Here is a 24,151-nt window from a genome sequence, read left to right on the forward strand (position 1 = left end):
TGTCTCCGGATTTTGGCCATAGTTGGAGATGGTTTCCCAGCTCACAGCTTGTTGAGGAACTCACCCATACTTTCTCGTAGACTCTACACAGTTTCATTTCAACTTTCACATCAATACCTTTGGTCCATTCGAAATTTACTTTTGCACGTGTGGGCAAGAGGGATCAGTTCTACCTTTTTCCCTTTCTCTGTGACTCTCCAGTTGTTCCAACTTTGCATGTTAGAAATTCATCTTCCTCCTGCTGATTGGGGTGTGGCTGTACAGACACCGTTCATTCATGCATGTCTTCATTTGGAAAGTATTGACTGAATGCCTGCTGGTGCCCTGGCTGTCCCCGGGCCCTGCGGAGGCGGGCTCTCCTCCTTCTTCTGGCTCCCTGCCCATTTTGTGTCCTAGGAGATGCACTTCTCAGCAAGCTTTCCGCGCCTTAGCAGCCCTGAGTCTCCACACTGCCCAGCACAGGCTGGGACCAACTTTGTTCATTCCCTCTGCTTACACAAACGTGCCAGCACCATCCGAGGTGGGAGGAGTCGGGGTGAAGGGCCGAGCTGCACTAGGTCCAACAACAAGAGCTGACTTTATTTACTAACAAATCAGCCCCAGGCGCTCAGTGAAGACCTGGGAAGTGTCTCATAGATTACAGGTCCCTGACATGGCAGGTGGAGACTCCTCCGCCCAGGGCAATGTCCTGACGGAGGTCAGTATTTTTCTGCTAGACACCCATCCTTCATCCTCATGCCAGGGCAATGTACAGGGACCCAAATGCCAGCGCAGGGTAGGGGACCTGTGCAATCCTTCTGACCGTGTTACCCACCTCCTGACCCTAGCACCCACCTCTACACCATGCCCACCCAGGGAAACTCACAGGGCGCAGAAGCAGCTGGGTCCAGAGGGCAGGGAGGACAAGACATCCAGTCTCCAATGCCTCTCCCTAGACCTGCTCAGGCAATCCTGCCAGCCTGTGCCCTGGTCAAACCCTGTCCAGGCCCCAGCAGCGCCTCCCTCAAGGGCGCCCTGCATGTGCCCTGCATCCTGCCCGCTCCCCCCACCTCCCTCTACCCCCCACCCACACATGGCTCCCATTGGGCCGTCCTTTACTGATGATGACCCCGTCTCATCTCCAGGGTCCGACGGCCCTGTGGGCAACGACCCGACAGCATTCTCTGCCTGCAGCCCGCGCTCGGCAACGCCCGGAACCCAGGAGGTGCTCAGAGCATTTGCCAGGCTAACGCGTCTGCCTCCTGATGCGTCCCTCCTTACACCCCACCCTCTACGGAGCCACTCAGGGCGGGTGAAGTGGGTGCCTGAGCCCTTCACCGCCCTCCTGCCCGGGCCGCGCAGTTCGTGGTCACTGCGCCTGCTGACCTCGCGCCTTCCTTCCTCGCTGAGCTGGCGGCGGAGGCGGGGTGTCCTTTCGCCTAAGCAGGTGGGCGAGGGGGACCCAGGAGCACGTAGGCGCCAACCGCGCCTAACGAGGAGCGCGGAACCCGACGGCCGAACAGATGGGCGTAGTCGGGGAGGGACACCCAGGTGAGAGCCGTCGGGGCGCACAGGTTGGCCGGGGGCGGGGCGTCCGGGCCGGGGCGGGGCGCTTCAACTCCCAGGACCAGCCCGCGGCCGCTGCCCCCTCCCGGCCCCGCCCCCCCCCCACGCCCTGGCGGGGCGGGCAGCGGGCCCCGCGGCGAGGCTGGCAGCGGCGGCGGCCAGCACTGCGCCCCGGCGCCCGCCTTCGCCGCAGCTTCTGGTGCCGCTGCGTGCCGCTGCCCGGCCGGCCCCCGCGGGCCCTGCCTGGCCATGGCCGCGGCCTCCTCCCCGCCCAGGGCCGAGAGGAAGCGCTGGGGCGGGGGCCGCCTACCGGGCGCCCGGCGGGGCAGCGCGGGCCCGGCCAAGAAGTGCCCCTTCTCGCTGGAGCTGGCGGAGGGCGGCCCGGCGGGCGGCGCGCTCTACGCACCCATCGCCCCGCCTGGCACCCCGGGGCCCGCATCCCCCGCCACGCCGGCCGCGCCCCCCGCCGCCGCTGACCTTGGCCCGCGGCCGCCAGTCAGCCTCGACCCTCGCGTCTCCATCTACAGCGCGCGCCGCCCGCTGCTCGCGCGCACTCATATCCAGGGCCGCGTCTACAACTTCCTCGAGCGCCCCACCGGCTGGAAGTGCTTCGTCTACCACTTTGCCGTGTGAGTATCGCCGCCAGCCGGCCCGGGGACGCTTTCCGCGGGGCTGGGGAGAGCGTCGGGGGAGCGCGGTCTCCGTGCCACCTGCTGCCTCCCGGAACCGTCCCAGCTGCGTCTCAGAGCAGCGCGGAGGGAAGGAAGCGGGTAATGCGAAAAACAGAAACGGCGAGGAATCTGGCACGGAACCTGTCCCGTTGAAGTTTAGGGACGGGTAGGTCTGACCCTGTGGGGCTGGAAAGCCCCTGCTGGCGCTGCCCAGGCATGTGTGTGGGGTGCCAGCCAGGGAGGGGTGCCCGAGCCCAAAGCTGGTCCACTCCTTCCTGGAGGGATCATCCAGGTGTTAATCCTTCTGCGAAAGGACAGGTGCAGGGGAGAGAATTCCCAAGGGCCCTGTGAGGCAAGAGGGGGAGGCCTGTGCTCCTGCTGGTGCAGCAACATCTCAGATGCTCCCAGGTCGAGGCGGGCCCTGCTGGGGGTCTCCTGGGCCAGCAGGGGCTGGGCTGCCCCAAAGGGCGGCAGGCCTGGTGGTGTTGCCTGAGGGGTCAGCATGGCTGTAGGGCGTGCCCAGGGCCCCATGTTAACCCGACTAGGCTCATGAAAACCTGGATTGAAGCAGAGGAGCCTGGAGGGCATACGAGGCAGCAGTGGGTTTAGGCCCATTTCCACTGGTCAGTCAGAGGAAGCCATGTATCAGGAGAAAGCAGGGCCCTGTCGGCAGCACCTGGCCCCGCTGCTGCCCAGGTGGTTCTGATTCCCGCTGCGCCTGCCTGTGTGGGGCGGGCACAGCAGGGCACTACGTTTCTCAGGGACAGGGGCCCAAGGAGCCCTCTCCTGCCACTCTGTGGTCCTGCCGCCTGGCCAGTGCCCTCTTGGTCTGGTGCCTGCCTCTGGCCTGTGAGCCTTGGCTTGGCCGTCCCCACTGATGGCGTGGGCTGCTCTGGGGCTGCGTGTGCTGGCCTCCTTCTGGCTTCCTGTTGGCAGGGCAGGTGCTTGTCCCTGCTGCCTTGGCTGGCCTGAGGCTGGGAGAGACCTGGTTGGGGAGGAGCGGTGTCCAGGGCCCTGTTTTGTCCCACTGATAGCCACCACCAGGGCCCAGGAGAGCAGAGGGGGCCAGGCCCTGGCTGGCTTGGAGCATGTCTCGGCAGGTGCGGCGAGGTGGGGCAGCACAGCCTTGGTGCCTCACCTTTGCTCCTCGGAGCGCAGGTGGTACCAGAGTGGCTGCCCTCCCTGCGGATGGGCAGGCCTTCCTCAGCAGAAGGGCAAGCCTTGAGGACAGTACCCTCAAGCATCTTCCTTGCCCCCAGCCCCTGCCTCCCGAGCTGCTGGAGTACACCTGAGCGGTGGCTGCGGCTGGGCTGCGGGAGAGGGCGGCCTTGCTCACGGCTGCAGCAGCAACGGCGTGTCTTGAGGCTTGGGGGAATGCTTGTGTGTGTCGACTCCAAGGGACCCCACCCCGGTCGGATGCTGGCTATGTAAAGCACCACGCCGACGGCAGCCTGTGGGTGCCCCTAGGCACATGGGCTGCTTGCCTCCCCGCCCATGCCTGCTGGACCCCAAGCTCCTTGAGGTGCCCAGGGGTGGAGTGAACCCCGCTGCCAGTCCTGGAGCAGACCCTGCCCAGCCCCCTCTCTGTCCTGGAACCCTGCAGGCCAGCTCCAGACGGGCAGAGAATGGCCAGGCAGTGCTGCAGCGAGGGCCGCCGAGGTGAGGGGCCCGCAGACACCCTGCTGGTCTGTGCCCTGGGAAGGCGGTGCTGCGGGTGCACGTGGCCTGGGCTCCCTGGCTGCTGCGGTGCCTTGTGAAGGAAGAGGGCCCGCCGCACCCCAGAGGAAGTCTCTGCTTACACTTGTGTTTTCTTCCTGATTCTGATTGTTTAGCTCTCGGAAGTTTGCTCAGCAGAGTCTGCCTTGCCCAGACTCCCCAGGGCAGGGGTGGCTTCTGGGGATAGTGGCTGAGTGGCTCCCCCTGGGGTACTGGGGAGCTGGGAAACAGAGGCCCCTAAGGGCAGCTCAGTGACCTTAGGTCAGTCTTTTCCTGCTGTCGGCCCCGTCCTGTAAGAGATATGCTGTGGGCCCAAGGAGCGGACCCCCGCTGTCCCTGTGCAGGGAGGGCCTGCAGGTGGACCCTGGCTAGGCAGCAGGCGTGGCTTCTCTGGGGCCCGGGAAAGTGCTCTCTCACCCTTAACGTCTCCAGGAGGTTGGCAGGGCCCCAGCCACTCTCCGAATTGGCCAGTCTCTCAAGGGGACCTGGCCTCAGGCTGGGATGGCAGCGGCGGACTGTAGTTGAGGGGCCAGAGTCTGGCCACAGCCCCAAGAAAGGGGTGGCGGGTGCCCACACTGGCTCTGGTGTCACTCCGAGAAGCGGCTGGAAGAGTGGCAGAGAAGTGCTCTGTCCTGGGCGGGCAGGGGGTGAACCGTGCAGAATGCTTGTTAAGAGCCAGGCCAGATTTGGTTTCCGGCCCAGGGAGGACGAGCCTGGCCTTGAAGGGAGGGGGCCTGGGTGGGCTGGGAGCCGCCGTGGGCCCTTCAGGCTGGGCACACTCTCCCGGGTGCAGCTGGGGAAGCGAGCCAGGATATCCTGTCCCCGTCCCGGTCGGGGAACCCCTGCTCCGGCCAAAAGGAGCGCGGCCCTTCCTGTGTGCGCCTCGCCTGCCCCGCCTGCCTGCGTCAGGGAGCGGGACGCTGCTGCCCGTGCACTACCCCTGCCAGCGGGGACTTCCTGCCTCCTGACTCCCCCCGCCACCAAGTCCTCTTCTGAGTCTCTTCAGCCCCCACTGTGTGGCTGCTCCACTCTAGCTGAGGGTGAGGGAGGCCTGGCCTCCCTGCTGGTGGGCCTTGGCTGGGGTTGTCTGTGTAGGGAGATGCTTGGACTGGAGTGAGGTTCAGGGTCCCCGTAGCAACCCGCCCTGGCCGCTGGCTTGTCCCCCACCTCCCTTTGTGAGGGCTGGATAAAGGCCGCCCTCAGGTTCCACGAGGGGCTTCCAGCCACAGGAGCCCTGGGGAACCCCCTCCTCCCTTCTCTCTCCTCCTCCATCTCCCCCAACCCCCTCCACCGCCCCCCTCCTTGCTCTTGGGAGCTGCAGGGTGACACGTGCAGACTGGTGTCTTCTCCCAGCTGCTCCCACCCATGCGGCCAGGACTCGGGCCTGGGCGAGCCCCCTCCCCCACCCCAGTCTCCTGGTGCAGGAGCAGGGCTCAGCACCCCACGGGTCGGAGACACTTGGAGATCTGGGTGAGGCTGAGAAGAAGTTTGAGGGAGGGACCCGGGAGGGCGTGGAGAGCAGCCCCAACTCTCAAACTGGGCTTGGTGCCTCCTGCCCCTGCCTTCCTGCCACCCCACCTTTCCTGGGTTCCCAAGAACTTTGCGGTGGCGGTGGCGGCCCCTTCATAGCGAGCGTTAATCATTGACGGTGCTGGAAGCCTGCCCTGGCGGTTTGCTGGGCTGAGCTTGCCCGCCTTTCTGGGCGTGGAGGCCAGTTCGCAGGCCACATTGCCCCACTCCGGCTCCTGGTGCCCAGCTGACCCGGGCTTGGCATCGGGGTCCTAAGTGGTGCCGGGCAGTTGCTCTGTGGACCCCGGCAGGGCAGTGGGTCAGGGAGGGCGGAGGGCAGGGCGGGCCACGTGGCAGACAGGTACGGAGGAGGAGGGACTCTGGTCTCTCCCCAGCGCCTCCACTTATTCTGAAGCCCCCAGGTCCCGGTGGAGCTGGGAATTCCTTCTGGTGCTTCTCCGTGGCCTGGTCCCTGGGTCTCCCCTGCTGGCTGTCTGGAGGCCTCTCCCCACCACCCTAGACCCAGCCTGATGTTTCTGGACCCTCCGTATGTCGAGCGCCTCATTGTGGCCTATCTTCAGTTGGGGAGCCACAGGCGTCCTTTACTCTGGGGCCACCAGCTGGGAAGGAGGAGGGTGCCTGGGAGACCTTGAGGCTTCGAGGGAGGTGGTGGGAGGGGAGGGAGAGTCCAGGAAGTGGAAGGTGCTCCCACGCGCACCAAGGTCTGGGTCGGGGGCGCCTGGTGCAGGGTGCAGGGCTGGCCAGGCCGTGTGGGGAGCTCGGCTGTGGGGCAGGGACGAGGCTTCGTGTCCCAGGGCTGGGCCGCTTTGCCAGTTTCCTGAGCTCCTAAGTCCTCTGCCTCCCCATCTCTTCCTTGGTGGCAGGCTTGGTGAGTGCTGTCACCTCCTGGCCATGGTGCTCAGGTGGGAGGGAATATTCGCCTTGCCTGGCGCTGAATCGTCTGCTCCCCAAGGCTCGGGGCCCGAGGTCTGCACCTGCTGCTGTGGTGGTGCCCAGGGCTAGAGGGAAGGGAGGGGCCCATTTCCACTCACAGTCCCCGGAGAATGGGACCTCCTCGTGGCAGGGTGGCGTGGTCCTGGGGGGCTTTGTCCTGGGGAAGGCAGATGTGGACGTCTCCGGGTCAGCTGCGAGCCAATGACATTGTGAGTAGGGGAAGCGAGGACACGACGCCTCAGGGCCTCACTGTTTGGGTTGGATTGTGCCTCTCAAAAGGGTATTTTGGAGTCCTGACCCCCAGCACCCCAGGATGTGACTGTGTTTGGAGATGAGGGCTTTAAAGAGGTGACTGAGGTAAAATGAGGTCACTGGGATGGGTCCTAATCTCATAGGACTGGTGTCCTTATAAGAAGAGATCAGGACACAGACACACGCAGAGGGACGACCAGGTGAGGATGCGGGGAGAAGATGGCCGTCTCCACGCCGAGGAGAGAGGCCCCAGGTGGAGCCGGCCCCGTCCACACCTGGACCTCGGACTCCCGCCCCCAGGACGGGAAATTCCTGTGGCTTAACCCCCACCCCCATCTGTGGGACTCTGTTACAACAGCCCCAGGAAACTCGCCCACCTCCCCACCTGTGGGCCGCTGCCCGAGGCCAGGAGCCTGGAGCCGGCGTGCCCTGCGCACACCCGCAGCGGGCGCCCCCTGCCGGTGCTGCCCTGGGAACGGCGAGCCGCTCCGACCTCAGCCGCATGCGCCCCGGGGCTGGAAGCGGGGCACGTCAAGCTCGGCAGTGGTGGGAGTGGTGGAGGCTGCCCAGGGGTCCGGGCTCCCCCTGGGGGTCCGGTGCCCCCAACTCTAAAGGTGTCAGCTGCTCTGAATCCTCCTCCTGCAAAAGCCGGGTCCCAGGCTGACTGCTCCCACATGCACGGGTCTGCGGGCCAGCGAGCCCTGGTGGGGCCGTGGAAAGGCAGGCGTGTCTGGCAGGTCAGGGGCCCGAGAGTCCTGGTTTCTCACCAGCTCCGGGAGTCGTGTGCTCTGAGTGGTGAGGCGGCCCTGACAGGGGCCCTGGGCTGGACCCTTCCTGCCTCTGGGTCTGGGCTGTGGACCCAGAGAAGCTCTGTGGTCCTTCTCAGACCGACATTCTAAATCGGCTTTCTGCTCATATGGTGCCCTTCATGGTTCAAGACCCTGTCCACGGACAAGATGGACAGGCCGGGCAGTCTCATGTCCAGCTCCTGTGAGGCAGGAGAAAGTGTCCAAGGATGCCCACATGTGAGGAGAATGTGCAGGGCCTGGAGGAGCTGGGCCAATGTGCCCAAGGCCAGACGAGGGGCATGGTCAGTGCTGGGCAATGCCACGAGGACACTCAGGTGTGCTGGTGCGTGGAGGTGGCCGCAGGGTCCCTGGGGCAGATCGGGTGACTGTCCATACCCCTCCCGGAGGGAACAGAGGGCCATGGGTTTCCCTCCTGAGGCCCCCCAAGTGCCGTGACCATCCCAAATCTCATGGGGGGGTGGCCGGGTGATCACCCGTGACACCACGTGGCCTGAGCCTCAGGCGCCATTTACACGTGGCCTCTGAACGTGCAGTAGGACTCGGCTTGTGAGGGTTTGTCTTCTGCCCCCTGGCCGGGTGACCCTGGGCCCCTTCTCTGAGCCGGCATGGGCAAGGGCTGAGGGGAGGATGCCGAGGCCGAGGGGCATCCTGGCTCCCCCCAGGCCCTGGTGGAAGACGGAGAGGCCTGGCCGGCGCTGTGTGCAAATCCTAAGGGCCCAGAGAGGGGTGGCGGGGTGCCCACCATCGCAGAGCTGGGCCTGCCCGAGGCTGCCTGACTCCAAAGCCCATAGCTTCTTCCGAAGGCTGGGGCCAGAGTCTGCGGAGGCCTGGGGAGGCCCTGTTCCCTCCCACCTTGGGAGGGCTGTCATGCTGGCTGGGCCACGTGAGGAGTGGGCGCTACTGTTTGTCGGGGAGGGAGGGGGAGATGGCCCCTGGGCAGTAGGGCCTCCACAGACATGCCAGCGTCCTGGGGCCGCCCACCCTGTGGGTGGGGTGACTAGTCTTTGGAAGCCTTTGATCTGGCTGCTTTAGGCCTCTGCCCTAAACCCTGCTGCCCAGAACCACAGGCTGAGGTTCAGCTTGGAGGCCTCCTCCTCCAGGAAGCCTTCCCATGTTACCCCAAGCAGAGTTATGCATTCTTTCTTTGCCACTCCCTCCCCTGGTGCTCAGAGACCCCCAGTGGCTCAGCCCCTCTGGATGCTGTGCAGGGTATTAGTGTGTGCTGGTCTCAGTGCTTCTGGGCGTTAGAGGTTGGAGTGGGTGGGCAGGGCCGCTGGGAGCTGTCTAGATCCACACCCAGTACCCAGCAGGGACAGGTGCTCATGAGAGGGTCACCTGGTGTCCGGCCTCGGAAGCCCAGGCCCCCTCCTTGCCCTCTCCTCAGTTCTGGCCCCCTCCAGCCTGGGCTGAGGCGGTCAGCAACTCCAAGCCACACAGACAGGCCGGGCCTGATGACATCGTCTGTGGGTATTTTTATCCAGTGACATTCCTGAGCTTGGGAGATGGGTGAGCCTGGAAAGTAGTGGGCGGAGGCCACCAGGACCCTCCTGTGGCTGTGGTCAAGTTCTGCAGGCCCCCCTCTTCAGAGCCTCTCCCCTGAAACTTCTCCATCTGCTTAACCACCCTGGCCAGGGTGGGGGGCCAGGTCCTCACCGCCCGGGGAGCGGGGCCTGGGAAGGGCGATGTGTCCTGAGGAAGCCATGCCCGAGCCCCTCTGCAGAGCGTGGGCCCCACTGAAGGAGGGACATGTGGCCCAGGGAGCACTGGCGGTGTTGCCTGTGGAGGGCTCCGAGCACGGGAGGACCCGACCGTGGTCCTGGGTGCCTCGGAGGGGGATGTTGGCTCTGCCCATCAGAGCAGGACTCCTGAACAACACGATCTACACACGTCCACGCGCCAAGCACGAATTGCAGGGCTGGGGCAGCTGACCCCGGGGCTCCCCCCGCCGACCCCGGGACTCAGGGCCTGGTCCCTGCTCTCCTTCTCTGCTCAGTGACTTGTAGACGGGAGACTGGCCCTGGGGAGCTGCTCCACCTCCACCCAGAAGCTCGTGCAGTGCTGATGCTCCCCGCATTGTGCCTGGTGTGTACCCAGGGGCACCCCCACTGCCACTCTGCAGAGGCCCCCTCTGCCGCCTCCACAAAGCACCTGAAGGCCATCCTCTTCTGAGCCCCGGAACTGCTGGCCTCATGCCTGCCTCCTGCAGCGGGCCCACCCCTGGCCGCCCCCACCCATCGGGTGCCCTTCTCTGGGGAGCAGGGGCTGTGGGCTTCCCATCTGTGTTTCCCTGGGGTGGGCCCCCTTCTCTGCTCCCTCTCAAAGCCATGATATTGGGCATACTGCCAGGACACCCCAAATGGCGGCCCCTCTGCATCTTGCTGCTGAATTTGCTCCTGAGCACCATGCGAAGATCTGGGGAGAGCTGGAAAAAGGAACTGAGAGTCCCTACCCTTCCCCCGACTCCCTTCAGCCCCAGAGCACCTCCCCACATGGAGGCTGCTCAGCTGCACTGCGACCCCTGCCCCCGTCTGTGCCAGGGGCCGCTTTCCTCCCCACTGGGCTGACGGAAGCCCTCCCAGCGGGGAGGGGCCAGTGGAAGGATCCCTGACCCAGAGGGACAAGCCCCTGCCTCCCAGAGGTGCCCCTCTCGGCTGATGGAGCAGCTGGGGGTCCCCGGGGAGCCCAGGAGAGCCTCCGGTGTTGCCTGATAGGCCCCAGGACCACTTGCTTGGAACACATGAGCTTGATGGATCACGTGGTTTGGCTTTCTGTCCCAGGACGTGCCCAGCTGGTCTTATAAAAATCACATTCACGTTCTTGGTAGACTGAACAGCTCAAAATATTAAAAACTTAAGACTTGGGTAGTAAAAATTGTGTGGTACTGGCCTATGGACAAGCAACAGAACAGGATGAGAAATTCACGTATAGGCTCAATTGCATAGGGAACTTTAGCCAAATACAGAGGCAGCATCTCCAACCAGTGGGGAAAAGATAGTTTTCAATAAGTGATGCTGGGGACGTGGACGGCCACAAGGAACGGGGAGGCTGGACTCACTCCTTGCCCTGAGCACCAGATGGATCCCAAGTGGTCGGGAAACCACTCGAGTACCAGAAGGAACCTCGGGGGACCCTCCACGACCCGAGGGTGAGGGTGGGGAGACTTCTTTGTGACTCGCAGCCAGTGCATTAAGGAGAAGAGCGTGTAAGAAAGAATCATCCTTTGTGTGACACCATCACCACCTGCGAACAGTAAAGAGACCAGTGAAAACCCGGGGGAAGATGGAAACACGTCCAGAAGGTTCCCATCTCGAAGATAAAAAGCATTTCTGAGAATAGGGAAGAAAAAATCGCAACCAGCCCATGGAAGACAAGCAAGAGATGTGAGTGGAGGGGTCACAGAAGTCGCTGGTAGGGTAGTCCTGAAACTGTGAGATGTTGACCCGCCGGCAGGCAGAGGAGCGCAGATGTGGGCTCTGCTGAGGTCCATCAGACTGGCGGGAATCCAGAAGTGTTTCCGGACACCCGCGGCTGGGGAGGTGTAGGCAGCAGCTCTGCTGCCGGAGGGTCTGTGCGTGGTGGCATCCGTGAGGAGGGGGATTTGGTGACGCCTGTCAGAAATACACCTGCCTGTATCCTTGGACCCAGCAATCCCACTTCTGGGAATTGATCTTGAAGATGTTGGCCCCCAAATAGGAAAATGTGCAGCTGCAAGGCTGTTTGTTAAACCATTCTTTGTAATAGCAAAAGAAGGGGAACCCAGGTGCCTGCACGTAGGAGGAGGCAGGTTGAATTAGCTGTGTGTGGAATATTATGCAGGTGTGAAAAGGGGCAGTGCTCTCTGCACATGCTTTTATGGAATGATTACCAGGAAGTATTTTAAGTAAAAATAACAAGATACTACTTTTCTAGTAAGGGACACACACACACACACACGTATATATATATATACACACACACACATATGTATATACGTACGCACATATGTAATATGTACTACGTGTATTTACATAGTACATATTACATGAACATGTGTTCATACATACACACACTTTATATTAAATAAAAGCAGTGGACGGATAAACCAAAACTTATAAAAAGTTGCCTCTGTGGGGGGACGTGACAGAGCCCATCTGTCTCTGAGTATAGTTTTACAGATTCGACTTTGAAACCAGGTAAAAAGTTCCCATCATTTTAAAGGAAAAGCAACCCCCCAATCTCATAATTTTAAGACCCCTGAGTAAACCTTAACCAGAAGAAGTCCCTCAAAACCGAAGTGAAATAAATGGCCGTAAACTCGCACTGTGGGGGTGGGACAGCCCCAGCAAGCTCTTCCACCAGGCAGCCTGTGGCTGCGGGCCGTCTGCTCAGGACAGACGGCTCTGCGGGTGTGCCCACACGCCGTTTTCAGTAACCGCGTCATGGTTGTGACGGTGTTTGTTCCATTATTCTAAGGCCCTTGTGCGGGAATCGTGGGGTGGGGCCCTGGCGTGGCCACGTAGCTGTCGCTGAGGGCGGCCTTGAGCAGCACCCCTCCAGCCTGCATGTGGCGAGAAGTGTCAGCACGTGTTTGTGATGAGTTTGTGTACAGACTGTCTCTGTTTCCACGAACAAGCTAGGAGGAAGAACCCCCCATGGCTGTGAGCGCTGCGGCCCCCAGGTTGTGGCCTCTCATGCCATTTCCCCCGAGGGAAACCGAGGGTCCCAGAGAAACGTCCGTGTCCCTGTCCGGGGCGGGAAGCGAACAAGCTGAGCCTGGACCACCCTGTCATGCGGGAAAGCAGGAGCACCGTCCAGGCCACCCACCCGGGGTGCCCACCCTGGTGGTTTTCTGGCCAGAATAAACGGGTAGTGACTATGATCAGGTCTCCAGATCTAAGTGCACGTTTGCAGATGTACTGGGGTCAGAGGCACAGGCTGAAAGGCACCCGGGGGATGCTGCCTGCAAAATCCCAGTGGTGGGGCCCTCCACAGGACAAGAGGCCCGATCTCTTCAACAAATGACCAAGGAACTTTTTTAAAAAGAGGGAGTGGGGACATATAGATCGAAAGAGTCTCTAAGAAGCACTTAGGGACCAGCTGTGACATGGCCTTAGGTCGTGATGAAGCACACTGGAAAATCCTCGTTTGCAGATGTTGAGTTCAGGGACGTGTGGCTTTTTGTGCTGTGCTGCTGGCCCAGGGCTGTGCCCTCCAGGGCCTGCACCATCCTGTTGTCCCCTCCCCCAGAGGTGTCTGCCTGTGAGCTGGGCTGGACCCAGTTTGGGGCTGTTGGGGTCCCTTTGTGAGTGGCTCCCTCCCTTCCTGTGGACAGGGACCTCAGGAGTCCTGGAGGTCACAGAGCAGTAGGCCTGGTCCCACGAGCTCCCGCCTCGCCGCAGCCCCTCGGCTGGGGCCGGGTTTCCCCCAGGGGCAGCGGCAGGACTCCTGGGGCCTGCGAGGTTTGCGTCTGGGGGTGTGGGGCCTCAAGCACGCCTCGTGACATTGGTCTCCTGTCCCGGGTTCCGCCTGTTTCCGTGGTGTTCACAGTTCTCCTTTTCAACCTGCTGTGGAGTTTTCAGTCCGGAGTCAGTTTGTGGGTTATGGTTCAAGAGGGTTCCAGACCCACTGTGGCTCTGCTCTCATGAGCTTGGAGCTCACATTCCTGTAACGTGGTGGGGGTGGTCTCCAGGCCTGCTTGGAGCCGGCCCAGTGCTGCCCCAGTGACTGCGGAGCTGGCCTCTCCTGCCATGGGGCTGGAGGCAGAGCGTGTTTTCTATCCTGGAAGCCTGTGTGGTTGCACAGAGCCTTTGTGTAGCTGTCAGTGTGGGGCCGGGCTCGTGGCAACCTCGTCTTCAGCACAGATGCCAACGGATCGGTCAATGTGTGAAAGATGTGGGCTTGGATCCGGGGACGCGGCTGAGATGCCAGGACGTCTGCTCCTGGGGTGGGCGTGTCCTCTGCGGGGTCCTCTGGTCCAGAACAGCACTGGGCACACGACGAGCTCAGCGCTATTTGCCAAGCGCCTGACAGTCGACGGACATTCTTCTTCGTGGTGCATAGAATCCTCTCACACCCCAGCCGTGCTCAGTGTCCGGGAACCCGTCCCCCTCAGGGATATCGAGCGTCATTCCCAACCTTTCGGCTCCCGGAAGCACAGCTGTGCGGGGCTCTCCGGGTGCGATTCCTAGGGCTGGAGGGTGCATGCGCCTGTCATTTGGAGACGACTTTCTCAGGGCTGCAGAGTCCCGGAGTGTTCTTTAAAACATGTAAATGGGATCACAGTACTCCCCAGCCCCCTACAGCCGGCCCTGCTCCTAGAAGCAGGTTCTTGGGTCTTTGGTTCTGTGGTCCTTCCTCTGGCCCTTGCACCTGCGGGCCCCGCCTCCTTTCTTTCTGGCCCCGCCTCCTTTCTGGCCCCGCCTCCTTTCCTCCTGGCCCCAGCGACTTTGCGTGATGGTTCCCTCCGTCTGGGACCCTCTTCCTCCTGCTGTCTGCACACTAGCTGCTTCTCTCCTTTCCAATCCCAGGCCCAGGGTCACCTACTCTGGAGCCTTCTGACAATCCCATCTCTGGCCTTTCTCCCTCATCATAGTCCTGCCGTCATGTTGGTAGATGGCTTTGTGGCTGCCTCCCCACAACGGGATGGTCCCTGGCCTGAGCTGGACCACACGGTCCTGGGACCAATGCCATCAAGGGATGGAGTGAATGACACCAACCAATGCCCTTGCTGGGGCCCCTCCCCTGCTGACTTCCTCCTCTTGCCTCTGGGCTGGGGACCCTCTCCCTAGGGCATCGAGGGAGCAGGCAAGGCCCTTACCCGTTTTCAGGTACCGGAGCTGCAGGAATCTCTGCAAATGCTTTTGTATCTTTAGGGGGTGGGTATGGGGCTCACTCCCCGTCCTCAGCTCCCTCCATGGGGGGGTGGGCCATCGCATCCTCCAGGATGGTCTGCTCAGGGTGGCCATGCAGACACATAGAGTGCCACGTGCCGCCCTCCTGGGTGAGCCCCCTCCTGCCTCCAGAGGGTAAGAGGGCATGAAAAGGCAGGGTCCTGCGCTTCATCCCCGTGGCAGGTAATTTGGGTCAACAGAATTGGAGCAGGTGGGTTCACATCTCCTTAACACCCACTCTGGGGCTGGTCAGAGGGCTGGTTTAGCAAGAACTGGTGAATTCATTTTCCCCTCGTGCCCAGGAACCTGCAGGCCAGAAGAGGTACGTGGTGTGTTTAAAGCCACACAGCATGTTTTGCAGCCTTTCAGACAAAGCAAAGTTAAGGAGGTGGTGAATGACACCTGCTCTCATCTGTGGGTTTCTTCTGGAGCTCCACCCCACCACTCACATTGACTCTCAGAGCCCCTCTAGAGCCCAGAAGGCCTGCAGATCGCTGCCAACCCCAGCAAGGCCCCCAGCCTCCAGAGTGCCACCTTCCCGGGGTCCTTGGGCAGCAGAGGCCTCAGTGAGGGGAGCTGGGAGCAGGCCTCTGGACCAGGACGAGCCCCCCAGGTGGCCCACTTCCCCGAGGGTGGGTGGGCCTGCCTTCCTTCCTCTGGTGGACATGCAGCCCCCTGCCTCCCTGGTCCTTTTAGGGGAGCAGCTCTAGAGCTGAGTGGGGGCTTCATTGGAGCAGGGGGTCCCCCGGCCCCCAGGAGGCCCCGAGGGCAGGTAATGCCTGCCTAGGACGGCTCAGCCCTGGGTCCTGGCTTGAAGGGCTCCCGCCAGCCTGCCAGCCTCCCAGCCTGCCTTGTCACGCGGCTCCAAAGCCAGCCCGCCGGTCATGCCCTCCGTTTCTGGAGGGGTCTCAGGGATCTGGGCCATTGGTCTAGCTGTGCCTGGGCCAAAGCTGGGATGTGGCCATTTGCCAAGTTCCCTGAGCCCTTGGCAGGTGGGGCAGGGGGCCTGGATGGGGCAGCTCTGTTGCAGGTGGCCTGTGGTCAGGGTTACTCCTGGGTGCCCCAGGGGCCTTTGGTGGGGGAAGGGGAGATAGGCCCCTGGGGTTGGGGGCAGGAGGAGCTAGGAGGCCCTGCCTCTGCACACAAGGTGGGGAGGGCCATCTCTCTGAGGGGCCTCTGTTTCCTGTTTGGGGCCCTTGTCATCCGTCTCATCCACTGGCTGGGGTGAGGGCTTGCTGTGGAAGGGCACCCGGCTGTCAAGGCATCCTGCTGGGGGCTGGATTCGTCCATGGTGCCACTGTGGGCCCAGGGCTTCCTGGCCTCTGCCTCCAGGCCTCCCAAGCCTCTGGAATTTGAGGCCTGCTGTGGAGTAAGGGACGGTCTGGGTGGTCCCCAGTGCCCGTGCAGAGCACGGTGTGGAGCAGGTGCTCCGGGGGTGGGGGTGGACAGATGGGCAGATGGACAGGTGAGTGGACAGATGGATGGACGTGTGGGTAGGCAGGTGGACAGGTGGCTGGATGGCTGCATGCTGGTACCAGTAACCCAGCACAAGTGCTGGTCAGCTACCTGCTGTCCTGGGAGGGCCGTTCTGGACAGGGTCTGTGGGCGGTACGGCCTGTCCAGGCTTGTCCCCAGTGTAGCTGGGGTGGGTTGGTCATCCTGGGAGGAGACCCAGCCCTGTCATCTTTCTGAGATTCCCTGGGCCGAGGGCCATCTGTGTGGACACAGGGGAGCCCTGCAGCCCTCTGGTGGCCTGGGTTCTGGACGAAGGGGCGTGTGGGTGAACCGCCATGGCCGTCCCCAGGGCTGCCCGGTGTGTGAGGCGGACGTGGGCGTGGCTGGCCGGCGGGGTCAGCGCTGGCCGCAGGCTTGGGCGCTGAGTCCCGACTTCCTCCTCCCTCTGACTAGTCTCGTCCTGGGCCTTGCACCTGCCCTGGGGCTCCCAGCGAAGGCCTCGGGTTCTAGAACATCCCACTTCTGGTGGCACCGCCAGAGCCACGTGCGGTGTCGGCTGTGGTTAGGGTGCGAGCCCTCATGGCCCCACACGTCCCCTGGAGACCCCCGCCATCACGCAGTGGTGGACCAGCACGTGACTGTCCTGCGGACACTTCCCAGCCACCTCCCTGTGCCCTGGGCATGCAGGGGTAGGGCAGGTGCTCTTGGGGTGACCCCATCTGAGAATCAAATGGCTCAGGGAGACCGGGCAGGAGTGAGGGGCTTGGTGGGGCGAACGGGAGGGCAGCACTGCTGAAGTGCTGCAGTCCGAGCTGGGCGGGGTCCTAGGGGTGAGGGTCCTGGCCTGGCTGGAGACCCCAGAGCTGCTTGGGGGCGGGGGAGGGACCGGTGTGAGGCAGATTCTCGGAGGCCCGGGTTCGCGTGTGATCAGAGCCAGGAGTCCCAACCTGGCCCTCTGCTCCTGGCCTGTCACTGACCTGCTGTGCACCCTTGGGCGACCAGGTGACCTCCTGGGTCCCTGGAGGGGCCCATCCCTACCCTGCTGGGCTGAGGCTAAAACAGAGATGGGGAGAAACCCCCAGAGGTGGAGGCTGCTTTCCCCCCGCCCCCGCCTGCTCCCTGGATCAGGGCCCAAGGTCCCGTGTGCAGCTCCGCGGGGGCGCAGCACCTCCCGGGCACCTCGCTGGCAGCGCTGGAATGTTCTCACTGCCCTTGGCACAGGGGGATGGGCGGGGCTGGGGGCTCTGCGGTCTCGCTGGCCTCGTCTCCAGGCAGGCCCCACCTCCCTGCTCTTATCAAGGCCTCTCTGGCTGACCGCCCGCCACCTCCAAGTCACGCTGCCCTGGGGTGTCCGCGGGCCTTTCCAGCCTCTTGGGGGTGGGGGCGGGGAGGTGGTCTGGGGGAGGGCTGTCTGTGCCCTGCGCCGGGACGACTCGGGTCTCACTCAGGGAGATCAGAGACGGTGGGACTGAGATCTGATCCTGGGATCAGAGGACTTGAGGCTCTGAGCAATGGCCTCCCCACTTCCTGAGACCCTAGGGTATTGCCTGGGAGGGGGTCAGCCCCGAGGCAGCTTGTCAGGCCCCTGGCTGCACCCAGCTACTCCAGGGTCCATCCCTGTGGGGGCCACCTCCCCAGAAACTGCACTGCTGACCCCCCGAAGGGAAGGTGGGAGCCAGCACCCAGAAGGTTCCTCATTGGGCATTGGGTTTGGTTCAGTAAAAGCAGGCCAGGACAGGGGCCCTTTCTCTACAGCAAGACCAGCGCTGTTGAAAGTGGACGGCGCAAGATGGAGTGGGGTCAGGACTCTGAGTGACGTGTAGGGACTAGTGGAGTGTGGACTGGGTTGGACCCCCCAGGAAGGCAGTACCCGCGGGCAGTGGGCTGTGTGCCCGCCGGGGCCACAGCGCGAGGACCTGCGGGTGGAGGAGGCTCTGAGAGGGGACCCACATGGCCCCCACAGTCCCCCTGGGTGCGGTTCTGGGCTGAATTCATCTGAATTTTATACTTTGAAAATATTGGTTGTTTGAAAAATAGTTAAAGGTTATTTTTATTAAAATAAGCAACAAGAAGACTTCCAAGAGGGTCCTGGGACCCCTGGTCCTTCCAGAGACTGAGAATTCTGAGTGGGTTGAGCACAGTGTGGGGCCAGGAGGGTAATATGGGGGCAAGTGCCTGGCGGGATCTGAGCGCTGCCTCCAGGCTGAGTCCTGGAGAGGCCGGGGTTCCAGGCCCTGTTCTTGGGGAGATACAGGGTGGGAGTTGCATGGGATGGGCAGGGCTGCTGCATAGGGGACCCCAGTTTCTCTCACGGGGTCAGGATTGCATGGCCTATGTCGGGGCCCCACTCTGCCCAGTGACCTGGAGGGCAGACCTGGGGGGTTCCTGCCCAGAGACACAAGGAGCCGGCCCTTGTCCCTTCAGAGACCTCATCTGGGGAAGGAAGGGAACCCCTGGGGACCTGGACACCTGGCTCACCACAGGGCTATGGCCCTTACCCATCTGCCCAGCCCAGGAGCCGGCCACCCATCTAGGCGGGGGCCTGGGGCCCTCACTGCCCTGGGAGCAGCTCCCTGTGATGGTGGCCATGACCCCTGATTCCTCCATGGCCAGGCTAGCTGGGGACTGTGAGCTGGAGGGAATCCCACCTACCAGGGTGGGGACAGCTTGGAGCTGAGGGCCCCGCAGCTTGTTGAAGTGGGTCGAGGCCCCAAGAGGACAGACACTTGCCCAGAGTCACATCCCTCATGGGTGGCAGGGCAGGCATCAGACCCCATCCCACAAATGTCCACTGCTCCCTGAGTTGCTCTGTGCAAACCCCCAGCCTGGGCTGGCCCCCCACTCTGGCTCTGCTCACGCCATGGGTGCTAGACCAGTCACGGCCTCAGGAGTCAGGGGGCAGTGGGCTGGGGGCCTGCTGGTGTTGGGGTGACTGCCCAGGGCCGCTTTGCCTGCTGGCGGCCAGAGCAGGCTCTCACCCCAGGATGTCCCCAGGGTGGGTGGGCCGCAGCCGCGGGTACAGGTCCCAGGGAGACAGGCCCGGTCTGCCCAGGTGGGGCAGGTGGGCTTGATGCTCTGTCCCCCGCCGTCAGGCCCCACCGAGGGACCCCCCCGGCCAGTGGCATCTGGGGTAGGGAGAAGGTTATGAAGGGGTGGCCTCTGCTGGGCCCCACGGGTCAGAGACCGGCATGCACCTGGCAGGCCTGCCCTGCAGCCCAACCCTCGCTCCGTGGGACGTGACGCATGCCGTCAGGCTCCGAGCCTGGCAGCTCTGGGGAGGATGGCCCAGCTGCTCACCAGCGGTGCCTCTGGGGAGCGGGAAGGTCGTCCTCGGCTTGGCAGGCTTCGGTGGGAGCGGAGCCTCACCGGGTGGTTCTGGATTTGGATGGTTCCTGGTGGCACCTGCCTGGCTTGTAACTCGACCCGTCCTTCCTCAGGGAGCTCAGTGACCACCTCGGTCTTGCCTCCCCAGGGGCGGGGGCTGAGCATGCGGGCACTGCTCTCCCCGGTCTGGGCCGAGGCAGAGACCAGCCCTCTTCAGATCACCCCAGGTGACTCAGGAACTGTTTGGCTGAGACCTCTGCTCAGGGCACATCGCCAGCAAGGCTGAGGAGTGACCCTCCTTGCAGAGGAGACAGACACGCTGTGGCCCTGCCGCCCCGTCCTGTAGCTGGGTGGCCAGACCCTGGGGGGAGAAGGGGCCTTCAAGGGCCAGGTAATGCCTTGGCCGAGCTGCGGCCTGGACACGTGCATGTCAGTGGGGAGGCACCCTGGGCCCCTCCCCAGGCCTGTCCCCTCTGTGTCTGTGCTGTTCCTGGTGCGTCTCCCACTTGGCAGGAGCAGAGTCGGGGCTCACACAGCAGGAGACGTGGAGGAAACGGGGGCCAGGGCTCCTCCTCGGGTCCTGGGGCCACTGTCCTGAGAAGGGTAGGGGGCTGGCAGTGTTGCTGCCCCTCCCCCAGGGTGTCCCGGAGTGGGGGTCAGGGCAGCGTCACAGACACCTGCCTGGCCTTGGATCTCTGGCCGCCGGTGTCAGCCTTGCCTGAGAACACGGGCCCTGGAGGCCAGAGAGCCCTTCGGGGAGCTGGCTGCTGGCAGGCCCTGCCTGTGGCCAGGCTGCAGGAAGGCTGGCCAGTGTTCTCAAGGGAGGACGCGGCCAGGAAGGCAGAGGGAGAGCTTTCCTGTGTCCACGGTGGTGTGGGCGGCAGCGGGCTCCATGCCCGGCCCTCGACATGGTTTGGCGTGGTGGTGGCGTCATCTCTCAAGGCCTCAGCTGTCTTATCTGGACCCGGGATCGTGGGAGTGTTTGGTTCATGGAGCAGGGTTCCTCTGCCTCAGTACTCCTGACATTTTGGCCTGGATCGTTCCCTGGGGGGCGGGGGTGTCCCCTGTGCTGTAGGAGGCCAGCAGCATCCCTGGCCTTGGTACCCACTGGGTGCCAGTGGCGTCTGCCCTCGAGTCGTGACAGTTCAGACATCTCCAAACGTCACCCAGTGTCCCTGGTGGCCGAGCGCCGGGCTCAGAACCCCGGCTTGTGGAGTCTGTCGGGAGAATTGAAAAGATGAGCTCACGGCAGGCCTGGACAACACCTGGCAGGTGGACACTGTAGACGGCCTGCTGGGTACAGGGGGGCTGTCGTGGGGGGTGGGCAATGGTCTGCTTGGAGGACGGGCCCAGGTTGCAGCCAGCTGGCCTCTTCTGCTGTCCCCCTGACTCCACGTGGCTGGATTCCTGCCTTCTGGTGGGTGGAGTGGATCTGGGAGAAGCCCTTGGTGGTGAGGGAAGAGCAGAGATGGGAGGAGATGGGGCCGCCCCAGAGCTCTCTGCCCCTTGGGTCCATTAGCCAAAGTCTGTGTGGGCTCACTGTGGTGTCCAGCTCTGGATTCAGGGACATACATCCAAGTCAGACCGCAGCACCTTCTGAGATGACACATGGTCATCGGTCGGTGGGGGTGGGGTCTGTGGATCCACGCTGAGGCCCACGAGGTCCCTGGGGTAGGCCTCTAGCTTTAGCCCCTGCCCACCGTCTGGCTGCCCTGCATGTGCCTTGAGCCTGGGCCTGAGTTTCCCAGCTACGCCCCAGCCCCCTGCACTGCTGCTGTCCCTCATCTGCAGTTCCATGTGAGTTGGGGCCCAGCTCAGCTAGGGCCTCGCCTCAGCAGTGTGCCAGCCACCCACCTGGAGGGACTGGCCTGTGCCCTGGGGCTGCCCAGTGGGCAAGTGAGGCCCCTATGGACCCGCCACACTGCCCTGTCCCTCCTGCCCTGGCCTTGTCCTCTGGCCCACCTGTGCCTTCTGCAGCCAGCCTCTCAGGGCCCCAAAGGGTCTGAGGGTCCCTGCCAGTCCCTCTGGGCAGGTCAGGGCTGGTGGGGCCAGGTCTCTGCTCTCCCCAACCCTGTCCCTGCACTGCTCTTGGCCTGGCTGGTGGTACTGAGCCGGCCCGGTCTAGCCAGGGTCCTTCCCGGGCCGCGGGGGGCCCACGAGGGCTGGAGGGTGCGGGGTGGGGGCCAGAGCCTGAGGGAGGGACTCCCAGAGGAGGCGGGAGGTGACAGGGGCCAGGCTGTGGCTGGAGAGCTGGGCAGGGCTGCTCACAGGCCCGGGGGTGTGGGCTGTGAGTTTATGCCCCCCGCCCTGTCATAGCTCCTGGTCGGGGGCCGGGCTGTGGATGCCCTGCATCTCACTCCGGTGTCTGGCAGGAGGCAGTGCCAGAGGAGGTCAGGCCTGGATCTGACTGTGTCTGTCCCGTCCCCTCCCGCCCCTCAGCTGCCCCCTCTTCCAGGGATCAGTGGGGATGGGGTGGGGGCACAGTTCCCTGGCCTGGCCAGGTGCCCACAGGCATGCGGTGTGGCGGGGAGGGTCAGTGAGGAGCCACGGGGGAGGGCGGATACCACCCCAGGAAGTGGCCCTCAGCCTCGGACCGCTGAGATAACATCGGGTGTGGGGGGAGGCTGGCCTCAGAGCCCGCCACGTGCTCACTTCTGCCAGGCCTCTTTCCGTTTTGTGCGGACCCCTTCTCAGAACCACTTTTTAGGGAGCAGCTCCGAAGCGTCTGTGATTCTGCACATCCGCTCTGGCCCTGTCACTGCCCTGACAAAAGGCCCTCGCGTCAGATTGTTCCGTGTGAGGTGTGGCTCCCTGGACAGAGGGTCTCAGGCGGGAGCCTCGTGCAGCTGGTGGGGTCCAGGAGGGGGCGCTGGAGTGGAGGGCACCCGGGGCTGGGAGGGTTGTTCTAGATCACGATGGTGGTGGTCAGCCTCACTGCAGGTGGGCCCTGGATGTGTGCCGGGCACCCAACCGGACTCGCTCGTTGGCACCAGTCCACAGCCCTGCACTCACCTTGTTTACGGTCAGGGAGATGGAGCGTGGGATGCCAGAGCCGGGGGGGACCGCGTGGTAACTGCAGGGACCTCCGTGTGCGCGCACTGAGAGGTGCACTTTGTGTTGGGGTAACACGCACGTCACGTGAAGTTTACCGTTTTAGCCATTTCAGAGCGTCTAGCCGGTGGCATTTGGTAAATTCCCAGCGTTGTCCCCCCATCACCTCTTCCTGATTCCTGAACATTTCCACTACCCGGGGGTACCCCTCACCCGTGGCCAGTGACTCCCACGCCTCCCGCAGCCCCGGGAGTCTGCTTTCCGTCTCTGTGGATTTGCCTGTTCTGGGTGTTTGATACAAACGGAATCGTTCAACGGGTGGCCCTTTGTGGCCCGCTTCACTGACTGCGATGCTTCAAGCTTTACCCCCGTTGTAGGCTGTGTTAGGGCTTCACTGCCTCCTCAGCTGAGTTCTGCTCCACCGTGTGGGTGGACCACGTCTTGTTTACCCATCCATCCTTTGACGGGCGCCTGTGCCGTTTCCGCCTTTGGGCTGTTGTGAGGAGCGCTGCTGTGAAATGTGTGTGCACAGGTTTTTGTTTGAACACCTGGTTTTGGTTCTTTGGAGTCTACACCCAGGAAAGGGGTTGCCGGGCCATGTGACCACGGGTTGGCGCGGCCCGCGGGCCCCTCGTCTGCAGCAGTGGCCTGGCAGGGCCCCCTCTGAACAGTGCTTTCACCCAGGTGCTGCCCCCGCGGGCCTCGGTTTCTATTGCGTCAGCCCCCCGTCCTGCCTGCCCCGGCCCCCCCACACTCTGCAGCTGGATGAAGTCCCTTCTGCTGCCTCCTCACCCGCCTTCACCCCGTCACACTGGGCGCCCAGGCCCTCCTGGGACCGAGCTCCTCCCTCCGCCTGGAGCACCCCCACTTCTGTCAGATGAAGCCCTGCTCCTGCGCCCCTGTTTGAAGTAGCAATGGGGTCCCAGCCCCCCAGTTCCCACCTGTAGTGAGAAAAAGCTACCCTGATGGGAGCCCCCAGGGTTGCGGTCAGGGACAGGATGTGCTTCAGAACTGGCCCCTGGGGAGGAGCTCTTCTCCTGAAGGATGGCGGGAGGCCCTCCCCATCTCCCCACCCCCTCCCCAACCCATTTCCCTCCTTCCTCCCCCTCCCTTCCTTCCCCTCCCCTCCCCCTCCCCCTCCCTTCCTTCCTCTCCCCTCCCCCTTCCAGAGAGAGCCTGGGAAGGGGGCAGGACCCGCACTGAGAGGGGGCAGCAGCTGCAGTCCCAGCCTCCCGGCCTCTCTCCCGCGGCGACGCCCTCATCTTCCATGCCTTTCCTCTTTCTGGCCAATAAACTTCGAAATCCCCCACCCACAGTGCCGTATTCTCCCTTCCCTCTTTGCCTAGCAGCACTGGGTGCTCCTTGGGGCGCGTGCCCCGTGGAGGGTGCCCCCTCCTTCCTGGCTCACTGCCTGCTTCTATCAGCTCTTTCTTAGCATCACTGCCCACGCTTGCTGCTGCCTTCCAGCCACAGAACTGAAACCGGCCCACCCCTCAGTTCTGCACCCCACCCCACCTGAGCCTGGCTTCTCTCTCCCAACCTGGACAGCAGACTTCTCCAGGCATGTAAACAGCGGTAAGGGCCCACTTACTAAGAGCCTGTGTCTTAGAATTGATTAGAAACAAACTCAAATATATGTTGCATATAAAAATCACAAAACCAAGTATGGCACCATCACAGTAAAAGAATGACTGAAGATTTTCAAGCACACACACCAAGAAGTAGTGGAGGTTGCAGCCTTAATTACAGGTAAAGAATTAGGGCAAAAAGGGTAATTTTAAATGGCTAAAGATGCAGTCAGCTCTGAAGCAGTCATGCTCATGAAGAGCCGTAAGATAAAGCTATTTAAAATGCAAAGAGAAATAACCAGAGACTTGGATCACTTCTTCCAGTCTTTGGTAGAGCAAGAAAATGAAAAATAATTTGAATTGTTGATGTAGTTAAATTGATAGACACACCAAACTTCATACTCTGTGAGCAAAAAATATATCATTTA

General features: G+C 62.8%; 1 protein-coding gene across 9 annotated transcripts in view; it reads left to right on the forward strand.

The window, feature by feature from the left end:
* The first annotated feature begins 1,057 nt into the window (after positions 1-1,057).
* The window catches only part of KCNQ1 (potassium voltage-gated channel subfamily Q member 1), a 321,449-nt gene continuing 298,355 nt past the window's right edge, over positions 1,058-24,151 (forward strand). For 7 of the 9 annotated variants that reach the window (XR_012509482.1, XM_074371477.1, XM_074371479.1 and 4 more), the window contains exon 1: positions 1,058-1,530. Coding sequence is in view for 8 of the 9 variants with exons in the window: in XM_074371477.1 (XP_074227578.1) it covers positions 1,073-1,530 (458 nt within the window). In the remaining variant the exon portion in view is untranslated. Of the gene's footprint in view, positions 1,531-1,662; positions 2,175-24,151 lie in introns of those variants that run through there. The other 2 variants (XM_074371480.1, XM_074371485.1) reach the window with 2 other exon arrangements.

Source organism: Camelus bactrianus, chromosome 10, assembly GCF_048773025.1.
Source record: "Camelus bactrianus isolate YW-2024 breed Bactrian camel chromosome 10, ASM4877302v1, whole genome shotgun sequence".
NCBI lineage: Eukaryota > Metazoa > Chordata > Mammalia > Artiodactyla > Camelidae > Camelus > Camelus bactrianus.